The 25257-nt window shown below is 42.9% G+C and overlaps 1 protein-coding gene across 2 annotated transcripts in view; it reads left to right on the forward strand.

Moving 5' to 3' along the window:
* Nucleotides 1-4022: 4022 nt before the first annotated feature.
* Nucleotides 4023-25257, forward strand: part of GRB2 (growth factor receptor bound protein 2) — a 76349-nt gene continuing 55114 nt past the window's right edge. The window contains exons 1-2 of one of the 2 annotated variants that reach the window (XM_090060280.1): nt 4023-4127; nt 21255-21461. In XM_090060280.1, coding sequence (XP_089916406.1) covers nt 21384-21461 — 78 coding nt within the window. In that variant the 5' untranslated portion in view covers nt 4023-4127; nt 21255-21383. Of the gene's footprint in view, nt 4128-15842; nt 15972-21254; nt 21462-25257 lie in introns of those variants that run through there. The other variant, XM_090060279.1, reaches the window with a different exon arrangement.

Raw genomic sequence — 25257 nt, forward strand, 5'->3', positions numbered from 1 at the left:
TGGCGAGGCACAGCCCTACCACTGCACGAGCTAGGCAGCCACGCAGGGCAGCTGGGAAGGGCTTTGCAGGGTGAGGAAACACGATTCAGCCCTCGCCAAAGCTGCTAGGGGCTGGGAAAGGGGACAGAGGAGCTGCAATAAAATCTGGTGGGTTTAAGGAACATGAGGACAAAGCGGGTGGAAAACATCATCTCTTCAAAAACATAAGCCTATAAGCAAGCGGGGGGGGGGGGTCTAGAATTTAGGGCAGGGGGTGAGGCCTATGCTTGCATAGAATAAAATACATCTAGAAGCTTTGCTAACATGCTAGATCAGCATTTCTCAACCCATGGGTCACAAGAATATATGAAAGGGTTGCAAACAAACTTTAAAAAATGGATCAACAAACTAAAAATGGGTTCTCCTTTCAAGGAGAAAAAGGTAACTTTTTCCCTTGCAGGATGGCACCCTGCAAAGGGCTGCCTGGGGACCCCCCTGCCCTACACCCTGGGGGGCTGAGGCCTGGGGGTGGAGGGGCACTGGCCCTCAATGTTTACAAATGGGTCCTGGTACCAAAAACGTTGAGAACTATTGCATAAGGGAGCTTGGGCTGTTTTGTTCGGTTTAAGCTTGAAGCAAAAGCAAACCTAACTTCCTTGGAATTTGTTAAACTTCGTAGACATTAGAGCTGGAAGGGACCTCGGAAGATTATTGAGTCCCACCCCCTGCCCAAGGGGCAGGAAGTCAGCTGCGGTCAAAGGATCCCAGCAAGATAAACATCCAGATGTCTTCTGAAGGCATTCAAAGTAGGTGCTTGAACCACCTCCGGCAGCAGGCTATTCCAAATCTTGGGGGCTCAGACAGTAAAGAAGTTCTTCCTTATGTCCAGACTGAAACAGTCATGGAGGAGTTCGTGACCATTCAATCTTGTCATCCTTTGGGGTGCTCTGGTAAACAAACCTTCCGCCAGATCCTGATGAGCACCCCGATGAACTTACGGGTGGCCATCAAATCACCCAAGCCTGCGCTTTTCCAGGCTGAAGAGCCCCATGGTGCTCAGCCTCTCATCATAAGATCTGCTTTCCTGACCTCTGATCATGCGCATGGGTCTCTTCTGTACCCTCTCAAGCTTCTCCACATCCTTTTTGAATTGTGGAGCCTAAAACTGGACCCAGTACTCCAGCTGCAGCCTCACCAAGGCCAAGTACAAGGGAAGAACGATGTCCTGGGATTTACTTGAGAAGCATCTGCAGATGCAAGCAAGCATTTTGCTTGCTTTACTAGCATCAGTATCACATTGCAGGCTCATATTCATCTTGTAGTCAATCATGACTCCCAAGTCCCTTTCATCCGTAGTGCTAGCCAGCGTAGCACTGCCGAGCCTATAAGGATGCTGCAGGTTTTTCCTCCCAAGGTGGAGAACCTTGCATTTTTCGGTGTTAAACACCATCAGGTTCTTGTCCACCCATTTCCTGAGCCTGTCAAGGTCAGCCTGGATCACCCTCCTGTCCTCAGGTGTGGACAGTTTACCCCAGAGTTTGGTGTCATCAGCAAACTTGGCCAGTCCGCTTCTGAAAAAATAATCTGCAGAGTTGGGAAGTAGGAGCTTCATGACCAGGAGCAGCTACAGACAGCAGAATGGCAGCACAAAGGCGAGTTTGATGGGTAGAACATCAAGACTATTCAAAAGGAGAGGGTTGTTAACACCTATGGTAGGAAGAGTTTAGAAGGGATCAGGTAGATGACAGTAAGCCATGAAGTCAAATGACTCCCTCAGCACTGCCTGACTAGAAATGCTGCTGCCACTACCAGGCCATTGGTTTTAAACTTTGGGTGGAGCAGGAATAAAAGAGTTCAAGCGCACCAGTGTATGCTGCCCCCACCTCCTCCCTGGGAAGTAAGGGGTGGAGTAGGGGGAGAAACAATACCTCAGGAGTTCTCAACCTTTTTAGACTCAAATCACCCCTTGGCGAATGTCAGTCTCAGTTTTTGCTCAGTTTTTTGACTGTGGAAAAATACTAGAGCAATTCTCCGCTTCCAAAGACCTCAGAAGGCTCAAAGCAGGACAGAAATGTTTTTTAACATACTGAACTCCTATTTGAAGTCTCTGGGTTTATCTTGTGAATCGTGTTTCCACACCTAACAGTGCTAGCATTGTACACTACCCTGCAGCACCCTTGAAAGGATCTCAAGGTAACCTGGTTGAGAATAACCACAATAGGTTTTGTCTGTCTTTTATTCCAGGAAGTTTGCCCTATGCATCATTTGAAATACATATATGCTGCTTTGAACACATACAAACTCTTCTTGCTTCTACATCTCTCTCACAGACTTTGTGATCCCCACTCTTTAGATACCACAGATCCCCCATCCTGTTTGTAGAAAAAGCTGGGAGGTATGTTCACAAATCTAATTAGCTTGGACCAATCAATTGCTAAAACCAGGTGGATTACTTATTACAGCAGAATCCTGATTTGCTGAGGCCTGATGGTTTAAACTTCCTGCATCAAACTATTAGTGCACAGTCCACTAAAGAAAACATTTCGGATAGGAGTACAGTTAAATTGGAAGCATCCATCTTGCTGACCAAAAATCTGCAGGGCTTAAAAGAGTTCCATAAGGGCTGCTTAGGCTCTTGGCTAAACTAGAAATCTGTAGCATGAGGTCCCCCAAACTCCCAGTTTGCTCAGTTCTGTTTACCCAGTTCAATTTGGTGCAGCCGAAGCAGGGGGAAAAGCTATCAGCGTTCTAACATACTTATGCAGCATACTAAATGCTTGTGGTGCTTTAGAGGCAGATAAAATGATAGCTCTCTAGTGAGTTTATAATCTAATTTCGATATAACAGCAGGGGATGACAAGCACAAAGAAGAGCAGAAGGGTTTAGGAAGATGAGCTGTAACAATATAAAATGAGTGGCACTTAATGCTGCAAGTGCATTTTTTTAATTCTTTGGCTTTTTAATGCCTATGGGACATAGATAGTTTCCAAAGGAAGGTGAAAATGAACATGGATTCTGAGCAAAGGACTTGAGTGAGTCTTCCTGTTCCACTGTGAATCTCGAGGGACTCACAGAAAGAGTCTGCTTCCACATGTACATTTTTTTGATAGGAATGAGGATGTTGCACCCTTAACCACTTTGTCCCCCTGTCTCCCCATTAGCCAGATGCGCCTAAATAATCTTCCCATGACAGGGTGGTTCAGGAGGCTTAATCCAATCAAACCTGCAAAGTTTTTTAAATTCTTTATCTGGAAGGCACTACAGAATATAATATCTTTATAGGGATGCTCTGAAGGACAGGAACTGTCAGGAATTTTTAACCCACCCTTATTTCTGCAGATACAGGACTGAAGTGCTGAAACAGGCCATTTCTCCATTAGTTTCTGGATTGTGGCACAGAACAAAAAACTAAACAGGAAAACATTTAATAAAGAATTATTTCTGATTAAAAGTAAAATAAACAACAATTATACCAGTTGTTTAGAGTATTTGATAAGTCCTGCAAAGATCGGCACTGATTTATTTGTAGCTCAGGCTCAGCTTCAAAGCAGCAATCTTCATAATTTTATCTTTATTTAAAAAAAAAACAACCCCCCCCCACCATAATCTGGAGTCATGGTTTAAAGTAAATGGTTTGCAATAGTAGTTTGAGCTGTTTATAGCATTACAACATTTGAATAAGGATATCAAATGAGTGGGCAAACATGTTCCTAGCACTTTGTAGATTAGCCATAGAGACGCTCCTGAAGCTATTCACTAAAATACTGCTTCTTTGCAGATCATTGTTCTTTTGTTCACTACATACAAGCCTCAATGCCATCCTGGCAAAGAAGGTGCATAATAGGAATCTGTAGTGGCTGATTTAATGTCTATAAACCCATATGTACAGTTTGAAAATATTTAATGTTATGTTCCCAGTACTTTAGTGCAGGGATATGCTGTCTTCTCTTGGGATGACAACATATGTGCTTGCAGTGCTATAGCTTCATTTTCAGTAACCTTCCGCCTCTTGAATGGTTTGCAATAGGCAACAGTTCCAAGGGAACTACTTGACCTCTCTGCATGTGCCTTTCAGTCAGCCCCAGTCAGAAATGTGCTGCAGCTCTTAGTGCAGACATGAAAATTTGAGTAGGAGCCCTTTAAAGCAGGTACAGTATGCAAAATCTCCTTTCCTTTGCTGTGTTGGTGTGGCTTGAGCTCTGTAATAAGTCACTGAAGTTAGAGATTTTAAATCAAATGATTTGCGCAGTGCTAGGAAGCAAATGAGGCAAACTAATTTAAAATTAATTGGAAATAGTGCTTGGGGAAAGTTCTTAAATTACAAAAAGAGAATTAATCGCTGTACATACATTTGTGACTCATTCTCCCGTGTATTTAATGTCAGATGCTAGGAACTAATCAAATTTCTAATGCTTGTATGATGATGACGAGGGAGAAATGAAACGGGGGAAGGGGAGGAAGCAACTGAAAAGGGGTTCCTTATGGGAAAAGCATGTTCTTACCTAAAACAAAACCTTTAAACAAAGGAAAAAGAACATACAAGACTTGAACATCAACAGCAAAGACGGACTGTGGGAAGAATATGGAATACTATTTTTAAATGAGAAATATGTTTATTATAGGGTTCAGGGATTTATTTATTGCAAATTGATATTTAGTTTGATAAGTACTTGCAGAAAATATGTATATATCACATGTTCCATAAGAAATGCACATTCTGCTTTTTTTATTGTTATACCCATAACAGGATCTGCTTTGTTTCTCTCCTGATTGAAAAGTAATTGAACTGACAATTCCAAGCTGCATTGAAAGTGACAGATGATTGAACTGGGTAATAGGAGGAAAGCTGAGGCCCTTTTGTACTAAGGGAAGGGAGATGGCATGCTATAGTTCTACCCTTTTCCAGGTTCTCCTCAGAGCTATAGGCAGCCCTGGCTGGCGCTGGCCAACTCCTGTTTCATTGTTTAATTTCTTAAGGTCAGTAATGGCTATCATTGTGCATTCTAGTTCCCAGGTAGAGCAGAATTGGCTACACAGCCCTCATTTTCACAGCAATTATGTCCTTTCTTCCTTTTGTGACCATAGAAACATGTGTGGCAAGGCAGAGAATCTCCTTTATTACATTCTTCCCAGCTCCCTCAGCTTCACTGCAAGCTTCGTGATTTTTTTGCTGATTGAGAGGTCTGGCTAACTTTTGTTTCCTGGCCAGTTGAAGTCAGAACAATTCCTGTTTATTTCAGCTGATGCTGAAGCTGCTTTTGGTATGAGGTCCTGAGATCTGTAACCGTTAACTTGTAGAAGCATGATCTTGGCAGATTGGCTGCTCTTTCTGGTTTGCAAGCACTGATATTTGTTCTAACATTACTTGGGTGGACCCATAACAACAGACGGCTGTAATGTCTTTGTGTAAAAAACAGCTGAAATACGTACAGAAACAAGCCAGAGCAGTGGGTTAGGAAGATTTCCAAAGGGAAAGTGTTTAAATGGTTAGAGCAAGGAACTGGAAGTCAATAATTCTGTCAATGATAACAACACTGGGCAAGCCACTTGCACGCTTTCTGCCTTGATTTCCCCATGTGAACACTAAAGATTAAAATTATTATAGAGCCAATACCAGATTACTCATGTCACACACACAAATAATGAAAAAATGCCCTTATCTGTTACTATGGACATAAATACTATGGATTACTAAAAAATGAGGAAACAAAATCAATTTTGCAGCTCAGCAGTTGTGCTGTTTACTGTTTTCCTTTTCTCAGCAGGGAAAACCAAGAGACTAGCTGATTTATGTTTCTCTGGTGACAGTTTTCATTGTCCAATTCTCCTGCTAGCACTACCCTGCAATGTCCTGACTGAAGATGGGGAAAGGAATGGTTTAAATCCAGACCCCAAAACTATTTTGATGGTGGTTCCAAACAAATCTTGGTAACATTTCTCTTAACATTTGCAGAACATTTGCACAAAAGCTAAGTATCAAGCTTCAATGACTGGACAGCTATTGTCTGTAAGATGGAATGGATAAAAGGGACTTTTAGAAGGGTGAAGTGTCAGTGTTACCTGATGTATATGTCCCATTGAGCAACCAGCCTCCCCAGGGCATATGCCCTGATCCTCAGAGGCTGAACATCTACAACTCATATTATTTTCACTGGCTGCTGTGGGTACTTAGTGCTTCTCAGGAGCAGGCCAGTGGCATGGAAAGTAATAGGCAACTGCAGCTTCAAATGAACTCAAAAAGCAAAACAGCCAAATCAATTAATAGGAGAGCCTGAGACTTGGAATATCAGCCAGAAGAGCTTGTGAGCGAGTGTCAGTGCGACAGACAGATTGAAGTGGCAGGCAGGAGGCAAAGAGGTGACATTCTCATGGCAAGAATCTCAACTGCCCCAGTCTGAGCCTACCCTGTTTGCTATCTACATTCCCAGCATTCCCATATTGCCGCACCCTCTTTATTTCTGCTTCTGCCCTGGATGGAGAAATTATATGGCAGGTCGCAGCTTCTCCAGCAGCTGCCAAAATAATCTTATGGCATGAAACCTTCAGCTTGCAAGAAAAATGATCAGGGTTATATCAAGGGGTGAGACACACCCACTCCTTGACATTCCCCATAGCAGCTTGCCTGAATCACTTTCTATTTAAGGGAAATTCAAAAGATCTGATATTTGGACTTATTCTCCCACAAAATAGCAATTTTGGGGGTGAAGAATCCCATGGTTTTAAATCTTCCAATGCAGGGAATTAGTATTTACTTGTATTGCTGTTATTTGTACAGGCCACTTGTGTGCCAGGTACTTTTAAGATCCTGCTCTAGTTGATGCAATGCCACAGTCAGTGCTTTAAGGAGCCTTTTGTCTTTTAGGTCACCTGTGCCATAGTTTCTGGCAGTGGCAGATTCTCCCCTGGGAGGAGACGCACCTCACTTGTGGGATAAACAGCTTCAATATTGGGGATGAGGGGAGAGATGACAGAAAGGGCAAATTGGGTGATTTGATAGGGAATACAGGGCTCTCACCCTGTATTTGGGAAGGAGAACATATTTCAGGTTGAAACATCTGTGAGAGAAATATCTAGCCCACTTTAGCATTGAGAAACCTGAGAATTCAAATGCTGTAACCAGGGCCACAGAGAGAATGTAGTGTCAGAGCTGGGATTAGAAGTCAGATTCCAAGCCTCTCAGTAGCTCAAATGAAGCAGTCAGGAACTATATATTCCCCAAGATAGTATACTTCAGTGTCTGGAAAAATGGGAAACCATTCAGACCATGCTATATCTAGCAGGAATGAATGTCATTGCCATAGATGAGTCATAAATTTAAACATATAAACCCAAGAAGCTCAAGATAAAAGAGACCATTGAGATCATCAGAGCCATCCCTCTTCCAAAGCAGATAACCCCCTGACAGAGGTCTCACTGAAGACTGCACTATTCCTACATATTTAGAATGCATCTATGCCAGAGAAATACCCCAAACTCCTTCTTACCAACTGTTTCTTTTTTCTTTACATTTGCTTATTGGTGGAAAACTAAACCTTGCTCCCACCTACTGCTACTGCAACTTCCTCTAAGGAAAGTTTAATTGATATCAGTAACACTTAAAGCCGCAGAACAGATTCCCATCAGGTTACTAGCTCTGCAGGTGCACAAAGCACCGCCTATACCAGGTTATGACGGAAACAGGACAGCAGAAAATAAAATACACAGAAAACACTGATTCATCAGAACCAACATGTTTCACAGAATCATCTCCATTTTGACAAACTTCCTCTGAAACATCAAGCCAACTTCCTAACAGTGAGTTTGGCAAACTGCTGGAAAGCACAGGCTTTCAAAGACTAGCTTCAGGGTAACTGCACCGCGTTGAGTGACTCTCTTAGGACATCAGTGTCCCAGGGATCCCTGGATCCATGCCATGATGTTGGGAGCATGGCAGTCCCAGCTAGAGATGGGATTCTTAGGGTTTCTCACAGAACATAAATTCTGAGTCTTCAGCAGCTATAAATTTCAACTATCTAGTTTAAGCTTGTGGCTAGCAGTGTTTTAATGAGTTTTAATTTGGGTAATCTATGTGACAGACAACGTAAATGGGGAAGTCTATTTGCTAATTCAGCTCTCAGGGGAAGTCTCTCTACTATTCATGGAAATTATACCCACAGCATATCATCTTTTGATGTAATCAGTGCCTAAAGGGCCCTTGAAGAAGCTGGATCTTCTCTCTCAAAGATCAAAAGCCTTAAAGACTCTGGGGGCAATTTGGTGTCAACATAAATGGGAGTTGGGGGAGGTGTCACGCAACATGTTGAGGTAAGTAGCAAAACAGTGCAATTTGGAGTAAGGCAGCATTTAGGATTGCGGGGTTGAGGGGAGATACAAAACCAGAAGTGTCACTCACTCAAGCCTCATAGTCAAATTCAGCCCCTAGTACAAGTGAATGCAACTTCCATTGTAGACAATGAGAACTGCAGCTACTTGTAAAAGCCAAGTGTGTTGAGAATGGTTTGGACACAAAGCACGTGAACATGAGTTATGAGGTCAATGCAAGCTGGGGGCTCTTTTTATCATCCATTAATCTGATCTATTTTTCCTGTTACCATTCCTTTAATCTCTCAGGCTCTCATTTTGTGAGTCTGCTGAGTGTTAAATTCCTGTATTCACCCCTTATACATTTACTCTGATAGACCTACCTAGGTTCCAATTGCTGCATTGGTTGTTGGTGAGCATCTTCTATTGCTGATATTTAACTTCAGTCACAGCTTCTAACATTACTAAAGTTGACCCAGAGACTTTCTTAGGGTTTGCATCTGTTTATTAGTGTCCAAGAGGGAGGAGTAATAGAACAAGGAATAAAATAAGCAATGACAGTGCCTCTGCAGATGAAACTGAGCAACAATTTCTAATATAATCCTTCATTTTCACAATTGTCCCAAACCTTTATTCTTGGGGATGTAACGTGAAGAGCTTGACCTCTGTCTAAATGTATCATTATTTAAAGCTTGATTAGAATTCCTTGGTTTTGTGTCCCCTTGAGGCAGAAGAAATCTAATTGTAACATATTTTAATCACCACTGCATTTTAAAAGCTATAGCCAAAAGCAGCTGAGGCTCGAGACCCAGTATAGATATAATGCTCACAGAGCAATGGTGCCTTTATTAAGGCTACAAAAGATCTTACAAATTAAATCACTGTTGATTCTGTCCTTCAGGTCTTTGCTAAGATATTTTGGCAGCACTCCATGAAGGGGCAGCAGTTGAAAACTGCAAAGCAACCACTCAAAAGTTCTGACCTGGAACTACAGTAAACAGGAATGAAGAAAAAGACATGGAATCAACCCAAAATTAAATGCCTTTGATTCCAACCACTGACTGCCCAAAGCTTCAGATCTGCCTTGCCATATTTATTTGTATTACAGTAAAACCTAGAGGGCCCAGCTAAGGTCAGAGGCACAGCATACTGATTGTGCATGCAAGATTATCATGGAAACAAGCACAAAAAAAAAAAAAAAAAAAAGTCCCTGTCCCAGGGAGCAACTGAACAAAGATGACAGACTAAAGGTTGGGTGGAAAGATACCGAAATGCCAAAGAACTTGCCTTAGGACACACAGCAGGTCAATGGGAAAGATGGAAACAGAACCAGGTCTCTTGGATCCCAGGCCAGTGCCTTATCTCAGGACACTGAAACACATTTTTTCCTGAGGAGTTATCTCACTCTGACAGCAAGTGTTTGCAAGCCTCTGATCTAGTTCCAGATAGGGCTAGTTCTTTCTTTTTCAATATTTTCAGACTATGAGAACTGCAGACCCAGGCAGAATTTGATCTAGCCCCAGCTCTGCTACTTACTCCTCATGTGACCTAGGACAAGTCACTTACCAGCATTGTGCCCTGCTTCTACAGTCCTTATAATGGGTCTGTGAATACCTAAAGCATGTGAGACTTGAGACTGAATTGATGTTTGTTATTTGTGATACCTGTAGAGTAACTTTCACACCTATGCGTGAAAAGCATTAAGATCACAAGCACCAAATTTACCTCGTTAAAAATAAAGTTAGAAATCATCACTACCCTGTCATCACCCTATATGAAATTCTCCTCCCAACCTCAACTTTTGCTTGTGATCACAGTTCTTGTAAGCCCCTTTACAATCAAATGGGCAAGTTTCCATTAATTTATCATCCAGTTTAGCTGATGGCAGCTTTCATCCCACCTTGAACTTACTTTTCTTCTTCAAAGACAGAACATTTCCTAATCAAGTAATGACTTAGCAAATGGATAAAGTCCAAGATACCCAACTCTGAAATACAAGGCATCTCCAAAGAGTTAGGACTGCATAATTCTCTCTTCCATGGCACCATATAGCATCTTCAATTAAATAATTGGTTTCAGAAGAGATTTTCCAGAGGAGGAAGTCCCTGGTACTCACATATCCCAATATAAAGCGCAGATCCATTTTGACAAAGACTGTACAAATAGTATCCTTGTTGACAAGCTTGGCCCCACCAATGAATCCCACCTGACCACTCCTCTGGTGGTCTTTTCTATGCTTATTACCATGCCTTCTTCTATAATGACCCCTAAACCAAGAACTCCTTTCCCTTTACAATGATGTATGTGCCCTTCCAAACCCTTCTTTCAAAAAATACAAAACTCCTACAAAGGGCAACAATGTTGATGGACAAAATGCTGCTGCATATTAACTTGAAGAAAACTAACAGGCCCATGACTGGAACCCAAAAGAGTCAAATGCCTTCAATTTCCACAAGAAGTAAGGGGTTTAGAGTGGTATCTTTTATTGGACCAGCTGTATAGTTGGGAGAGATGTTAGAGAAGCTTTCAGGCACACCATACCCCTCCTTAGGTCTGGAAAAGAAGCAAAAACATTAGGAAATATAGCTTGGACTTTTTCTGCTTCTTTCCCAGACCTGAGGAAGGACATATTTTGTACCTGAAAGCTTCTCTAACATCTCTCCCAACTACACATTTGGTTTAATAAAAGATATCACCAAAACAAGCCTTGCTTCTTGTATATACTAGGAACATTATGGCTATAACACTCCAACCCTACCTCAGCTCCCACTGAAGTCAACAGAAGTTCAAGACACCAGCACTTCACAGGATCAGTGGGAGCTGAGGTAGGGTTGGAGTGTTATAGCCATAATGTTCCTAGTATATACAAGAAGCAAGGCTATATGTCTCACGCATGAGAGAAGATTTCAAAGTGACCTAGTGTTTAGATTGTGATATTTCCATTCAGATTGTTCAATTCAGAAATGGAGATATAATCTCCTGGCCTGAGGTGAACACACAGACACCATCTAACAAATATCAGTGACATATAAGGGGTTCAAAATCCATTTTCCTAAATGGCTATTTCCAGAACAGTTTTGCTTAGTTTTAAAATCAGACTAGGACTTCTCTGACTGCAGCCTTACATGTTCTACCTGAAGGATCGGACAACCCCCATGGGAGCTTTCTGCTGCTTTCATCACTGCCAGTAAAAAACTCTGCCGTAACCACCTTGTCAAGAATTTTGCTGACAGTGCAAGAGGTAGAACAGATCAGTTTGCTCTTTCATAACCAAAACAGTTCCATGGGCCTAAAACCTTGTGTTTGGCTATAGAGAGTGTAAATATTAATCAGAGGCAGAAAAATGTTATATGCAGTATACTGTATTATATACTATAACATAGACTATAAATATAATATATAAGGGTATATACATAATAAAATTATATATTTCTGACCACAACTCCCTTTAGTTGCAATACTTTTCACAACAATGGCAGGCAAAAAAATCCTAGTTGCTGTTCTGTTTAGGGTGGAGGCTTCTGGGCTCCTGTTCAAGCGCTAACACTCCTGGACTAGCTTCCAACAGTCTTTGAAGTTTTACAAGTTGCCATATCTCAGCACGAGGGAGCAAGAGGTCACTTCTCCATCATTTTGAAAGAGAAGAAACATGGAGCTTGAATGTTTTCCTAGTTAGTTTTAACCTGTTATATCAGTGCTCCAAGGAAGTATATTTATTGTACTTGCAGCACTGAAGCAGTGGCAAAACTTGGGGGCATCTACTGTCTGTCTTCTACAGACCGCTGTGGAAATGCACCCAAAAAATGGGTGTATTAAGAAAGGCCCTAAGCTAAGTCTACATTTGCTGCAATGCTAGAAACTCTTACTTTCTTAATGACAAAGAGTAGGAGTTCTGACTCATAGTATAGAAGACACTGCATCAGTTATCACCCAAGTGACCAGAATCATCGTATAACATTGTACTGTAACTGCATCTAAAATCATTAGCTTCTATTACATGAGCTGAAGAACAAGTTCAAAGATCGCAGCAGACATGAATCACAATCTGTGGCCTAGCCCCTAGCCAGGGACAAAGCCACACTGGGCTACACTGGTTTGCAACTGTTATCTTTTGAAGTGTGGTACTCAGAAGCATTTCTCAGACATTTAGCAAGATTAGGGCAAACATGGTGTCAAGATTGCATTAATACTCTCACGGTGGCTTGCGTCTTCAGTCATACTGTATCAACATAAATCCTACACCACTGTTACATTTTATGGCATTATAACAGTTTTGACTTTGATCAGTAACACTGTGTAGATACAGACATTCAAAGACATTTTAAATCTTCAATAGCTGTTCATACAAAATACATTGCAAGCCGTCTTCCAACCTATTCTTAGCAAAGAACCACACATTCAATCTCATACTTCAGACTGCTCCAGGACATTTTAAAAGGGACCCAAAGGAAATGTCAGACACTAGAAAAATTTTACTCACTTGCCACTGCTTAAAATAGTTGGAACTAATCTTAGATTTCACTTTACAACCACAAATGACCAAAGAAAATTCGAACTATTCGTAGACTACAATAAGGATTTGAAATTAATCCTCAGACTCAAAACACAGACTCTTTGTAGTCTTTTTTTTTTTTAAACTCCTGTTAAAGTTGTGCATCAGGGTTTACATTTCTATGATAGGACTTTCATCCCACTATATTTCTAAGAAAATATGTAGTTATTTTGTTAACATTAATTGATTTGTATACAGCCTAAAGATATGTATTTAATTAGTCCATAATAATAACACCCCAGTAACATCTATAAACTTTTTGCTCACAAACAATTAATCAAAAGGTCTGCTCTCTCATATAAGATTTATTTCCCAGTATGGTGACTTTAAAAGGCAGTTTCAAATAAGCGAAGTCAGTCAAGCAGCTGCAACTTTAAAGCAGCTATTTTACAACTGACAGCTGTAGTCTATATCTATCTTTTTTCCAGACCAGCTAGTAAGTACCTGCTATATACTTTTTCCTTTGCTAAAACTGATACGGCCCTTCTTGTGTGGTTTCTTAAGAATTCCCAAATTGTCCCTCTGAATACACAAAGCCAGAGACCCTAGCACCTGCTCTAGTGACTAGCCCTGGGGACTAAGAGCTCAGGGTCTTGAATTCTATTTCTCATTCTGGCACTGAGTCACTATGGGATCTTGGATGATTCACTTAACTTCTTTGTCCACCATATGTAGAATAGATGATAATTACTGCATCATTTCCAACATCCTCAGCCCCCTTAACACTCTTTTCTCCCACCCTCACTCAATTTTTGAATAATTCAGAGGTGAAATAGCATGTGTAGCAGTGGGAAGGTGTGAATTTTACCCCAACCAAGATGAAAGTAAAACCTGTGAAGCATACTGTTATTATGTGCAGGAAATTATCTTGGTGATAATGGAAGGTACAAAACTTCATTTCCAAACAGCTTAAGAAAAAAAACAAACGTATCCAATGGTTCTGACACATTAGCAAACCAGATCTTTACAGACGCCCAAATTAGGGGAGAACCCTACATGAGCCATTAGCGCAGGGGTAGGCAATGTTTTTTGGCCAGAGTGCCAAAAAAAACACAATGTCTACCTTGGAAGGTGCTGAAGTGCCAACATGCCAGAGCCCAGGGCAGCTGTTTGCAGGCTCCCAGCTGCAGCCGGCCCATGGAGCCCAGTCTGCTTGCAGCAGGGCTTGCAGGCTCCCAGCCACCTGCTGGGAGCAGCCTGGGTTCTGTGGCTGGCACCAGCTGCTTAGAGCCCAGGCTGGTGGTGGTGTGCCGAGCAAAATGGCCTTGGATGCCATGCTCAACATGTGTGCCAGGGGTTGCTGACCCCTGCATTAGTGGAATCATCATGTCTTTAAGATGTATATTTTGTGCTGCTCCTGCTGCATAGATTTTTTTTCCCCACAACGGTCATGGAGAGGCTAACTGACCTATTGATATAAACGGCCAATATTGTCCAGTCTCATTGTAAATTAAGACTAAGTGACTTCAGACTCATGGTGCCCAAACTTTTGGCTGTGCAGACAGATATGGAGACTAGTCCCTGGTCTGGATCCTGCAGGTAGGGTCTAGAATGCTCCCCCAGCACCAAATGTCTGGACCAGGGTTGGCCTGTCCTATCCTGCAAAACCTGCAGCCACAGGGGGCCCCACAGCCAAGGGGCCCCCTGTGTCTGGCCACCCCTCCTCCTGTCAATGCTGGCTTCTTCATGTCGGAGGCCCCAAAACTATATTTTGCAGGGGGCCCCCAAAAATTGCGGGCCAGCCCTGGTCTGGACCCAGTGGGCAGGAGGTTGAACACTACTGTTTTACACGGCAATAAATTCAGATGCTTTGCTATTCCCATGAGTGATAGGCCTGGGTCACCTCTTACATACAGACCATCTGGGTAAGCCTAGATCTGAACTTTGCAACTGAGTCTCATCTTTAATTAGCACAATATATGCACTTCCTACACTCCACAGTTACAGACCTGACATCGCTAAAAAGTCCTCTATATAATTGGCCTGTCGTTAATAACTACCCCCAAGAAGCTAACTGATAAGAGCCTGTGGGCTGTGACAGCCTTTAGGCACCAGCATCCTGGGAGTGGGTGGGTAGCCATAGAAAAAGCTTCTATTTTTGAAATCAGCCTTCTTATTGGAAAGCAAGATTAGGAGTTACTCTTTAAATAGGCCTTGGGTTTGTCAAGGAATCAGAGCCAGATGTTTACCTAGGAAACCGCTTGAGATTATATTGTAATTACTTTTAAGAATAGTTAAAGGAATGTCAGGGGGGTCAGAGCCGAGCTCATGCTTAACAAAAAAATCAGGAAATACTAGAATTACAGTTGCTCACGAAACCTTAATTCTTTGCTCTATGCACACACATAAGCAAGCAGTCTGTAATTACGCATGTAAAGGCATCCACTAAGTTTGGATGCCCAGCTCGAGGCACCTGGGGCATTATTATGCAGAGCCCTTAATCTTATGTAGCACTTTCAGGATTCAAAGCATTGCACCTATATTAACAATTTATCCTCTGAGCATTCCTGGGACCTTGATAGAGAAAGAGAGGAGGAAAAAGGGCAGGGACTTGCCCAGAGCTCTCTATCCACAGCTACATGCTTCCCCTTCTTCACCAACCAAATCAAAGTGGTCCTCCAGGGCTTTCACAACCTGGATGTGTTTCAGCTGTCGGCCTGCCAGCTCCCTACAGCGCCAGCCCCCTTGCACCCATTTCTCAGCTTCTCATGCGAGCAGTGCTCTCAGGAAGGCTCCTCCCTAAGCATGCCCAAATGACACCTGCACCCGCCTCCCCATCCCACCCTAGGCATCCCTGGCGCCCGCACACGCGAGATGCTACAGGCTGCCAAACCCACCATAAGGCCCCGTTTTAACCCCCTCGGTTCCACGCATGCGCACCGGCAGTGTAAGGAGCCGACCGGAGAGGCCGCGCAAGCGCCCGGCGCAGACTCGCTAGGGGCTCAGATTGCTCATGCGCATGGGTGGGGCGAGCTGTCCTGACAGCGCGAAGCCTGGCGGGTGGTGCTCTCGCGAGACTTCGCGGTAGCGGAAGCCAGGCGGCGGCGGCGGCGGCGGCGGCGGCGGCGGCGGGAGGGGCAGCCGGGAGAGGCAGCGTCGCGGGGCCGCTCGGAGCGGAGCGGACCTCCATCGCCACACGGTGAGGGCGGGCGGGGCCTGGGGGCAGTGCGGGGCCCTCCCCGGTGCCCACTGCAGGGCCGCTCCACGGGTGGGGCCGGGCGCTGCTGCCCCGGGGCCGGTGGGGACCTTTGTGCCGCGCGTCCTGGTGGAGCTCCGCTCCTCGCCTCGCGGGACCGGAAGGAGGCACCTGAGCAGAGGCCTGGGGGCTGGGCCGGGAGCGTGCACGGGCAGGGCCAGGGGGTCTCCGGCTCCGCACTTCGGGGGGGCCCGCGGGTCAGCCCCGATAGCTGTGCAAACACGAATCAACCGTGCCCAGACTTCAAACCGGCATCCCAGTGAGTGACCCACGCTTTGCCCTGCTGTGAGCTCTCCGAGGCCTCTCTTCCTGCGGTCCAGCCCCCTTCTCCGGGGGCTGCTTTGAGCCTGAAAGGGTTGAGAAGGACCGAGGTGTCGTTCCTCTTTCTGCTCTGCCCCGCACATTCCCTTTTTTTCTGATGTAAACCATTACATTTATAATGGTGTATAGATGCTTGTGTGTTTGTGTTGAATGTGGTTTGTGTGATAAGTGCGGGGACTTTGAATAAGAAGCCACAACGTTAAAAAAACAACCTCCCCCCACCCTGCCAAATCTTGACCTGGTGTGATCTTTCTGTGTTCATTGCAACAGAAGAATTGCTCTAGTGTTTTCTCCATAGTCAAAAATGGAGTGAAAACCAAGAGCTGGCATTTTCCAAGGGCTGCCTGGAGCCTGACAAAGGGTGCCTTGAGTCTAAAAAGGTTAAGGACCGCTGATTGGGAGCCAGGGAATACTGTTTGGAAAATCAGGGTTAGGAAACACTTCTTCTTTCTTTTATGAATAAATTGCTACCCATATTCACTCACTCCTAAGTTAACTTCTTGGCATGCGAAACTTTGCCCAAAACAAATGGTCTTTGGGTTATTTTTTTAATGGTCTCTTAAGAAGGTGACATCATCTTGCATTAAAGCCTTTCACAATAGTAGCAGATTCCGAAATAGAACTTTTGTATTAGATTTTAAGAAGTCATTCCCGTAGGAAAGAAAGTGGCAGCTAGAAAGCAGCGGTCTCAGTAAAGCCAAAGCGGTTGTGTTCCCTGATAAGATGATCGTGTTCCTAACAAAGTCTGGCCAAAGAATATTGACTATTGGGAAACACCCCAGAGGCTGAAAGTCTGGTGCTGATTGTTTCTTGTCTTGTTCTCGAGCCAGCCACGTTTAGACCAGTGGAAGTACAAAATGAAGGATGAGAGCTGTGGAATTGTTGATAGGTTGGGGTATCATAACTGACCCTGGCTGTCCCTGTTTTTACTTGTTTTCAAGTTGAATTTGCACCATGCTATACATGCTGTACCCACCTGTATAGGTAACTGGGATCAGTGCATGGGTTCTCTACATTGACTTCTTTCAATCTACCTTCCTTTGTTTGCAGCCTCTCTTATTTTTGTCTTCCAGATGACAAAACCTATACTGTTCATTGGAACATGGGATGCACTCCTTACCGCCACTGAACCTTTCTTTCTTCCGTTACTCCCGCTGTCCAAAGCTGTCTGTTCTTTTTCTGCCCTTGCCTCTTTTTTTTCCAGGACAGCAAGAGTGCAGAGTTAAATCAAGAGAGCCCTCATTTACTGATGGAAGCCATATCAAAATAGTCTTCATCCCCTGTGTATTTGTGAAATCTCAGGGAAGGGGGTCATAGGAATAGTGATTTATGTTGGACATCAGGGGCTGGTGCATTACAAATACTTGCATTCTGTCTCAAATTTAAACTCTCTGCTATTAAATGAAAAGTTACCCAGGTAGTACACTTGGTGCTTTCTTCTTTTCCCCTCCCATTGTTTTGTTTTTTAAACAAGTAAGCACCATGCATTAAACTGAATGTAAGAATTAAGAACCATACCAGTTTCTTCTGAGATATCTTAGTTGCTTCTCTAGTCAATGCTTCATTCTTGTAACATGTATTCTTATTTTGGGTGTGTGTATCTCACTCTTATCTGTCTGCCTGGAGAGTTAAAGTATACTCTCTGTAAAATGGCCTCTTTAATTGCTGTACCAGTCTTAATCTGAAATAAGTACTTGCAACTCACTTAGAGTGGGCAGTGTGGCAAAGGACTAGCACAAGCCACTTCCTACACAAGACAGATTTTTTCACTGTACTGGGTTTATTTTTCTTTTGAATTATTTTCCCGATTCAGTTTGTTGTCAAAGGTGTTTGGCAGTCCCACTTCCTTAATTAGGCTGTTTACCTGTGCTGCTATGTGTTTTTTATGTGGTTTTTTTTTGTTGTGCAAGGTATTACCAACAATATACTGTACTGATAAGAGTAGTACACAGCTAAAGCTTTCTGAGCGGTTTAAATTGTGTGATACATTTCTGATTTTGTTTTCCTTTCCTTAGCTGACATCAGCTATATAGTAGTCTAAGTAGAAGTGTGTGTGTGTTTGTGTGTAGCCTGGATACCTGAACTTCAGTGATCTTTTGCCAACAATTATGAATGTTACATAGCAAAAGCTTGTTCTCCTAGGCAAGTATTGCTAATTAGTGTGGTTACCTAAAAACCTAATTCTTTTAAGTACTGAAGATCAAAATAAAGGTGGTGTCTTTGCGCTTGTTAGATTTAAATAAATCTCTACTTAGACTGCTTTTTCATCTTGTACTTTGAAAAAGGTTGTTGGCTTGGTAGGAAACTTGCTAGTTCAGGGTATCAGCAGAATGGTTCTTGGAAACATTGTATTATCTTTCTTTCTAAGAAACTGGTGTTTTTACATTTGTAACAGTTTTCCCCTATACTACACATGCAGTGATGCACCTCCAAGAAATATTTACTCATAGGTTTTGTGTCTTTTGTTTAAAAAATTGGATACACTAGCAATCTTCAATAAATATCTTATTTGGGTTGCATAGTTAGATTTTGAATTCCTAGAGTAATTTTAAGCGTTTGACAGAACTAGCCTTGTGCTGTATAGTACATTTTGACTATATGGTGGGATATATTTAAAACATAATATTTTAAGGTGTGTATTTAAGAAAAGTAAGAATAAAGTTCAGTACATTTGTAACACTGCCAAGTAAATGTTGCAGTTATCTTTAACAGGAATGGAAGCATTATATCTTAATATTGCTATTTGAAATATATACCACAAAATATAGGCTATGCTAGCAATGTGGCTGAGTTAACGTGAAGGTTTGCATTTTCCAGCTTGAGGTCAAAATTAAGTGTTTTATAATAACTGTGCAACAGTAACAGCATTACCATCAGTCTTTCTTTTACCATTAAGAGCTATCATTCAGCAAAGAAGCCAAGGATTGAAAGGGCTTGGAGACCCTCCCAAACGCTAGAATGTAGTCTTTATAGTCCGGAGTTCATTGAAGTATGGTTGGTGAGAATGGTTGCATGGCTACTGCCTGTGCTTTCTCTGCCTGTCAGTGCAGCACAGAACATGGCAACAGCATATTTTAATCTAGCCTTTGGCACCAAAGGTAACTCTTGAAACATCTTTCTTTAAGCATAATGAAAGCTGCCTAAGGCCTTTGCAGTGAAGAAAGTTTCCATCTCTAATAAGTATTAAAATCTTACCCTGTGCTTCTTTCTCTCACTAACCTCAGTACATTTGACAGGTAGTTTAGTTAACTTGATGAGGAGAACTAAAGTGGAATCTCCTCAGGCCCCTGGCACCTTTCATCAACTTTGATGTCTCTTGATTATTCCTTGCAGAAGAACAAAAGACCGCACTAGTGCAAAGATTTCCCATAGTTGTTCCTTCCCTGATCAAGGTGTTACTGTAAATGTCTGTTCCCATTCTTCCAGGCTGCTGATTGAGGAAATAGTAGCACTGATATCTGCCTCTAGTTTTGTGAAGCTTTGTGGAAAGGAAATGGAAGATTGATTGCAAATGAGACACAACACACAACCATGTTTTATTGCTTCACTGCAATTATATTGCACTGTTTGCTAAATGAGAAAACAATATTGCCATCTTGTCTGTTTGCATGCCCAGTGGTTCCATGGCTGTATCTCCCATGGTGGGTCTGGCTGGTCAAAATCCCAAGGGCAGCTTGTTTCCATGTCTGCCTCTCCTCTTCTTCTTGGAGGGAAGGATCTTCTTAAGTTCATGCACTTCGAGGTGGTTTCTGTTCTGTAACCAAAGGAACTGAATTAAAAAGATGTGGGTTAACTGATATTTATCAGACCTCTTGGCTTACAAATATTGGTGCTGCAGTGTTGTGTGAACTGGGCCTCAATGGGTTTTGAATCTAAGGGATATGGTCTTAGAGATTGTGCTGGTTCCTTGACTCCTCTGCCATCAGATGAACTTGGAGAGTGTTAACCCGGGCCTGTTAGTTGGTGCCTCTGATTCCAGGGTTCCTCTAGTTATAAGAAGGCGACTATTACTGAAAAGTTATAAATGCATCTCGATGGCATGTCATATTTGGGGTTGTGGACTGTACTTCACCAACTAGTCCCCTCCTGCCCCGCCCCCCCCATTAGAAACTGGGCTGGCTACACCTACAGAGAACCTCCCATTTTCTACACTCCTGGCTTAAATCTATGCTCCAAATTGTATTGCAAGTGCATGCCTAGCATGTGCGCACATTTTTGGTTTGCACATGTTGCTTTTGGATAGGTTATTCATTTATTTATTTTAAATAAATTTCTATTCCAGCAAGGGGCCTAAGCGAAGAAGCACTTAGGTTAGCAAAGAATAAATGCTTTTGCTGGTTCAGCTCATTCAGGGAACCAGTGTAAACCATGCTGCCAGTAACACCCTTTTTTTTTTTTACCATGACGATCTTCATCTCCGCTGGGAGGGTTTGCAGCACTGCTTTGTGGGCAGATCTGCTGGAAACTGGGGTCTTCTGTGGGGGAGAGAGGAGGCTGCGCTGTAGACTCCCTCAGCCTGCCTGTCCTGCCCCCTTTGCAAAGCGAGTCTGGGTTTGAAAAACAGGAGCCTGTGCCTGTCTCTTTTGACTCAGTAGGTGGCTCTGCTGCCATGCCAGGGAGGGCAGAGCAAGCCCTGGAGCAACTTAACAGGCGGAGGGGAAAGAAGCAGGTGGCAGGTGGAGGGACTGGGGGAATGAGAGCAGGTCTTGGGGATGGTGGGTTGTTTTGGCCGAGGGGAGAGAAGCTGCTGCCCTGCATCAGAGTGAAGATTGCAGCTGGGTAGGGGGCGATCCCAGGGCCCAGTGCAGAAAAAGGAAGCTGGGGCCAGACTGGGAGGAGGGAGGCACTGGGTGCGGCCCCCGCCACACCTCCCTAATGGGCCGTCTCCTCCCCTCCCTTCCCTAGGGCGGATCGTCCCTTGCCGTCCCCCGTATGTGAGAGCAGGAGCCGGAGCAGCCGCAGCCACCGGGCCGAGCCGGGAGCCCCCGGAGGAGGAGCAGAGCTTCCTTCCCTGTGAGCGCCGAGCTGCCCAGCATGGAAGCCATCGCCAAGTACGACTTCAAAGCCACAGCGGATGACGAGCTCAGCTTCAAACGCGGGGATATCCTCAAGGTAAGTGCCGGGCTGCCAGGATCTCCCTGCTGCTCTCTCTCTCCGATTGCAGGAGGCCCGGCTCTGGCTCCTTGCTGGGTCAGAGCATCTTCTCGGAGTGTTAGGACATCGCTGGGAGCAGGCATGAAGATGTGAAGGGGGGGGGTTATGAATGGGATTCCTTTATTCAAGAGAAACCATTTAAGTCATCAAGACCAATTTAACATGCATTTCCTCCTCCTCCTCCTGCCAAAGAGTCTTGCATCAAAGAACAGCGATTAGATTATTCCTTGGGAGAGAGTCTTCTCGCATTAGGCTTTCAGATACAGTATTGCTGCTGAGTTCTGTGTTCAGGCTTCATGATTGTGAGCCTGTAATGCTGAATATTTAATGGACCTGTGGAGAGGGCTGCGATTGCTTGGGGTGCATTAGAGGAATGTTGGCTTGGAGAGATCTCGATATATCAAGGGCTTTTGTGTTAGCAGCATAAAGAAATGTGTTTATTGAAAAACATTTGTATGCCTAAAAGCGGGGGGGCGGGGAATCCGGAAAGAGCTGATCATATATCAAACCAAAGTTAGATATTTATTTTGTAATGGGTTTAGAGTCTTTGTTTAATTTTTCAATGAACATAATAAAATAGGCTTCTGAAGTATACCTTTTCTGACCAATTAAAAAGAGCTAGGTCATGTCACGCGCCTCTCTCTCTCTCATATCAATATGTAGATATGTCAATGTCTATCTAGCTATTTATAGATGCACATAATGTTTTTCTGTTGTCAAATATTTTATATGTTTGCTACCTCTATTAAACAGCAACATGTATCCTATTTCTGACAGTATGAAGCAATTGAGTTGAAGCAGTTAAATCCATCTTTTTTTGACACCCCAATTTTTTTTACTCTCCAAAATTACCTTGATACAGAAAATGTTGAATTAAAACATATTCTCACTAAGCTCCCTACCCCACAAAGACTTAAGTCTCTAAGTAATTGTGTGCCTGGGAATAGTATTAATGATGCTGAGTAGCACTGCTTGTATGAATAAAATATATGTGCTTAAATTTTTGAATGCATTTCCGTAAATATGCCCCTATCATGCAAGAAGTGGTAAAGGGTAGTGTCACGCACAAACAAACTTTGGGGGATTCTTAAGTAACTGGTATTTAGATAATGAACATCTCATCAAGGTGGCTGAATAACTTGAATGCTTTTCTATTTTCATCATAAGCCCTGATATTTTTGCTGTTAGTAGTTAGTGATATGAGCTGAAATTTAGTATATGGTATTTCCAGTCTTTTGCCTATTTCTAGTGGGGAGGATGAGAGGAAGGGATAACTGATTTTTTTTCAAAGTATGATTGCTACTAACACATCCCATTTTGACTTTGTTGCCTTGCAGTCAGGTAAACAGATGACTTGGACATTTTAACATAAGTAAATCTGCTTCTTTCCACTTGCAACTTGTCTCTTCCTCACAGTTGGCATTAGAATATACACTAAAAATGACATGTCTTAATGATATTATTTACACAAGCACTGGTTTCACCTGGTATTTTTACACCTAAGTTTAAGACAGTGTCAACTTTAACTTTCTTAGACGTAAGTGTAAATATCCAATTTTTACATGCATATGTTGTCTGTAATTTTGACCTTTTACTAACCTGAGTTTTTTAGTTTGTGTAGGTAACTTACCTCAGCTTCATGAGTTGTATTTGAAATAGAGGACCATTGAGGTATTCTTGCAGAAAGTACTGAATAGGAAGGACTACTGGTTTCTGTACATTTACAGTACTTAAATATCTTTAGCTTGAAATGTACATTTGGTTATTTTAACCTGGCTCAATCTAGGTGTTTTTGTAAGTGGCTTGAAGGATGGCTGGTATAGAGGGTTAGTTTATTTGGAAGAGTGTTTGTAAGAAAGCACCACTGGGAAGAGATTTAGCAGGAGTTTTTAGGGTTGGGTTTTATTTTGCTTAGGGTTATGTGGACGCTAAAAACCGTAGCATCTGTACTGGAACTACCAGCAATGATACAGCTTCACTGAGGAAAAGTGCTGGTGTAGACAAGGCTCTACTTGTATACCTTCGCACAATGACACAATGGCATCTTACATATGTTGCTACTACCTGTCATGCTTTTGGTGGAATATGGCTACTGTATTTTCTAGTATTGGAAAGGCTTAAGTTGACAATCCTCGCAGTCTTCAGTCTGTAGGATGAAGCTATGTGACCAGGGACAGTGTGGCCTTGATCATTCAGGTGCAGAAGAAATTGTGAACTTTTGAGCGAAGAAATCTTGCTGTATCTTTGTCCTAAGAAATGTATTTTTCACAGTTTATTTTTTATTACATAAAGAGAAATAAGCAATACTTTTTACTATTTCCTTTCATCTGAGATTTTGAAATTAAGAGTTGAATTGATTAACAGTGGGGGGAACTGTATTCATTTCACAGATGAGAAAACTGGAGTGCAGAGACGCTGATTATGTTTATACTGCTACTTAGGGCTACCTAAAGGAAGTCCACAAAGCCCCTACCAGCTGACTCTACACTGAATCTCTATTTTTGACCCCTAGTGACAGTCTAGTCTGGCCTCAGAAGCTTTTCTGGACTTCAGGGTCTGAATTGGAGTGCCTGCCACCTGGTTTGAAGCTTCTTGCAGCATATCTGAGATTAGCCTGGGTGCTATAGGACGCAAGCACAAGAAGTCCAACAGCCATCCCACAATTTCCTGTTCCTGGCTGCTGGCCCTCTGCACCCCGCTTCCTGTCCCTCCTTCCTGCAAATAGAGACAGGCACAAAGAGAGGCTGATTCCTAAAAAGGCTGTATTCAAGGAACAGGAAATGCAATGTGGACTGTTCTGACACGGGTCACAATATAAGATAGCAACAGGTAGGGGTGGCTCACGTGACTTAAACTGGCTGTTGGTGACCCTTAGGGATGACCCTAAATATCTCCTGCAACTTGCTTAAAGTCACAGCTAAAACTAATGGCTAATGAAGGAGTAGGACACGGGAGTTGTGTTTCCTACTCTACAGTTTTGACAGTAAAAACTTCCAAGAGCGCCAAAGAAAATAATTCTTAGTTACCAGGAGCTGTGACAGATGATATAGTTCATTTTATTCAGAACAGGAAGCATTTGTGGCACATCTGGAGTGAGCTAGATTTTGAAAATGGTGAACACATTTGGGTTGTGGAAGTTGAATTATGATGGGCACAGTCACCCTACTTGGTTAGCACTTCCATCTTGTTTGAGAAATCTCTTGGAATCCCACCTGCTTGTGATGGGCCTCACAGGGATCTCTCCTATAAACCAGATCAATACTAGGTGCATATAAATGGGCAAACTGCTAAGTGGAATGAACCACAATACTTGATACAAACATGCACTCCCAGGATCAGGTATTCTTGTTTCTGAACAACATTGGGTATTGCCTATTCTTAACCTCGTTTTATTGCAGCTTCCATGTCTAGCTATAATTAATTCCCATCTTGAAGCAATGGTGAGCATATCATTTGGTTTTATGGCATGCATGAGTTTAGGTTTTCTGTTTGCTTGTTTCAATGTACAGAGAGCTCTTAGAAATCTTTGTACTATGTTAAGGCACAGAACTACATTTAAAACATTTAATTACCACAACTTATCTTCTCTGTGGGGAGTGGAGGAATAGATGCATGCTGTCTGACTCCATCTGATTTCAGCAGATAACTTGCCTATGATGTCATGGTGCCATTACTGCGGCATACCCACATATTCCAATCCTGACTGAATAGCATTTGAACTGTAGCCATTAAGCTGCTTGTTAGTAATCTTGTG

The sequence above is a fragment of the Crocodylus siamensis genome, chromosome 8, assembly GCF_052110815.1.
Source record: "Crocodylus siamensis isolate JL-2025a chromosome 8, ASM5211081v1, whole genome shotgun sequence".
Lineage (NCBI taxonomy): Eukaryota > Metazoa > Chordata > Crocodylia > Crocodylidae > Crocodylus > Crocodylus siamensis.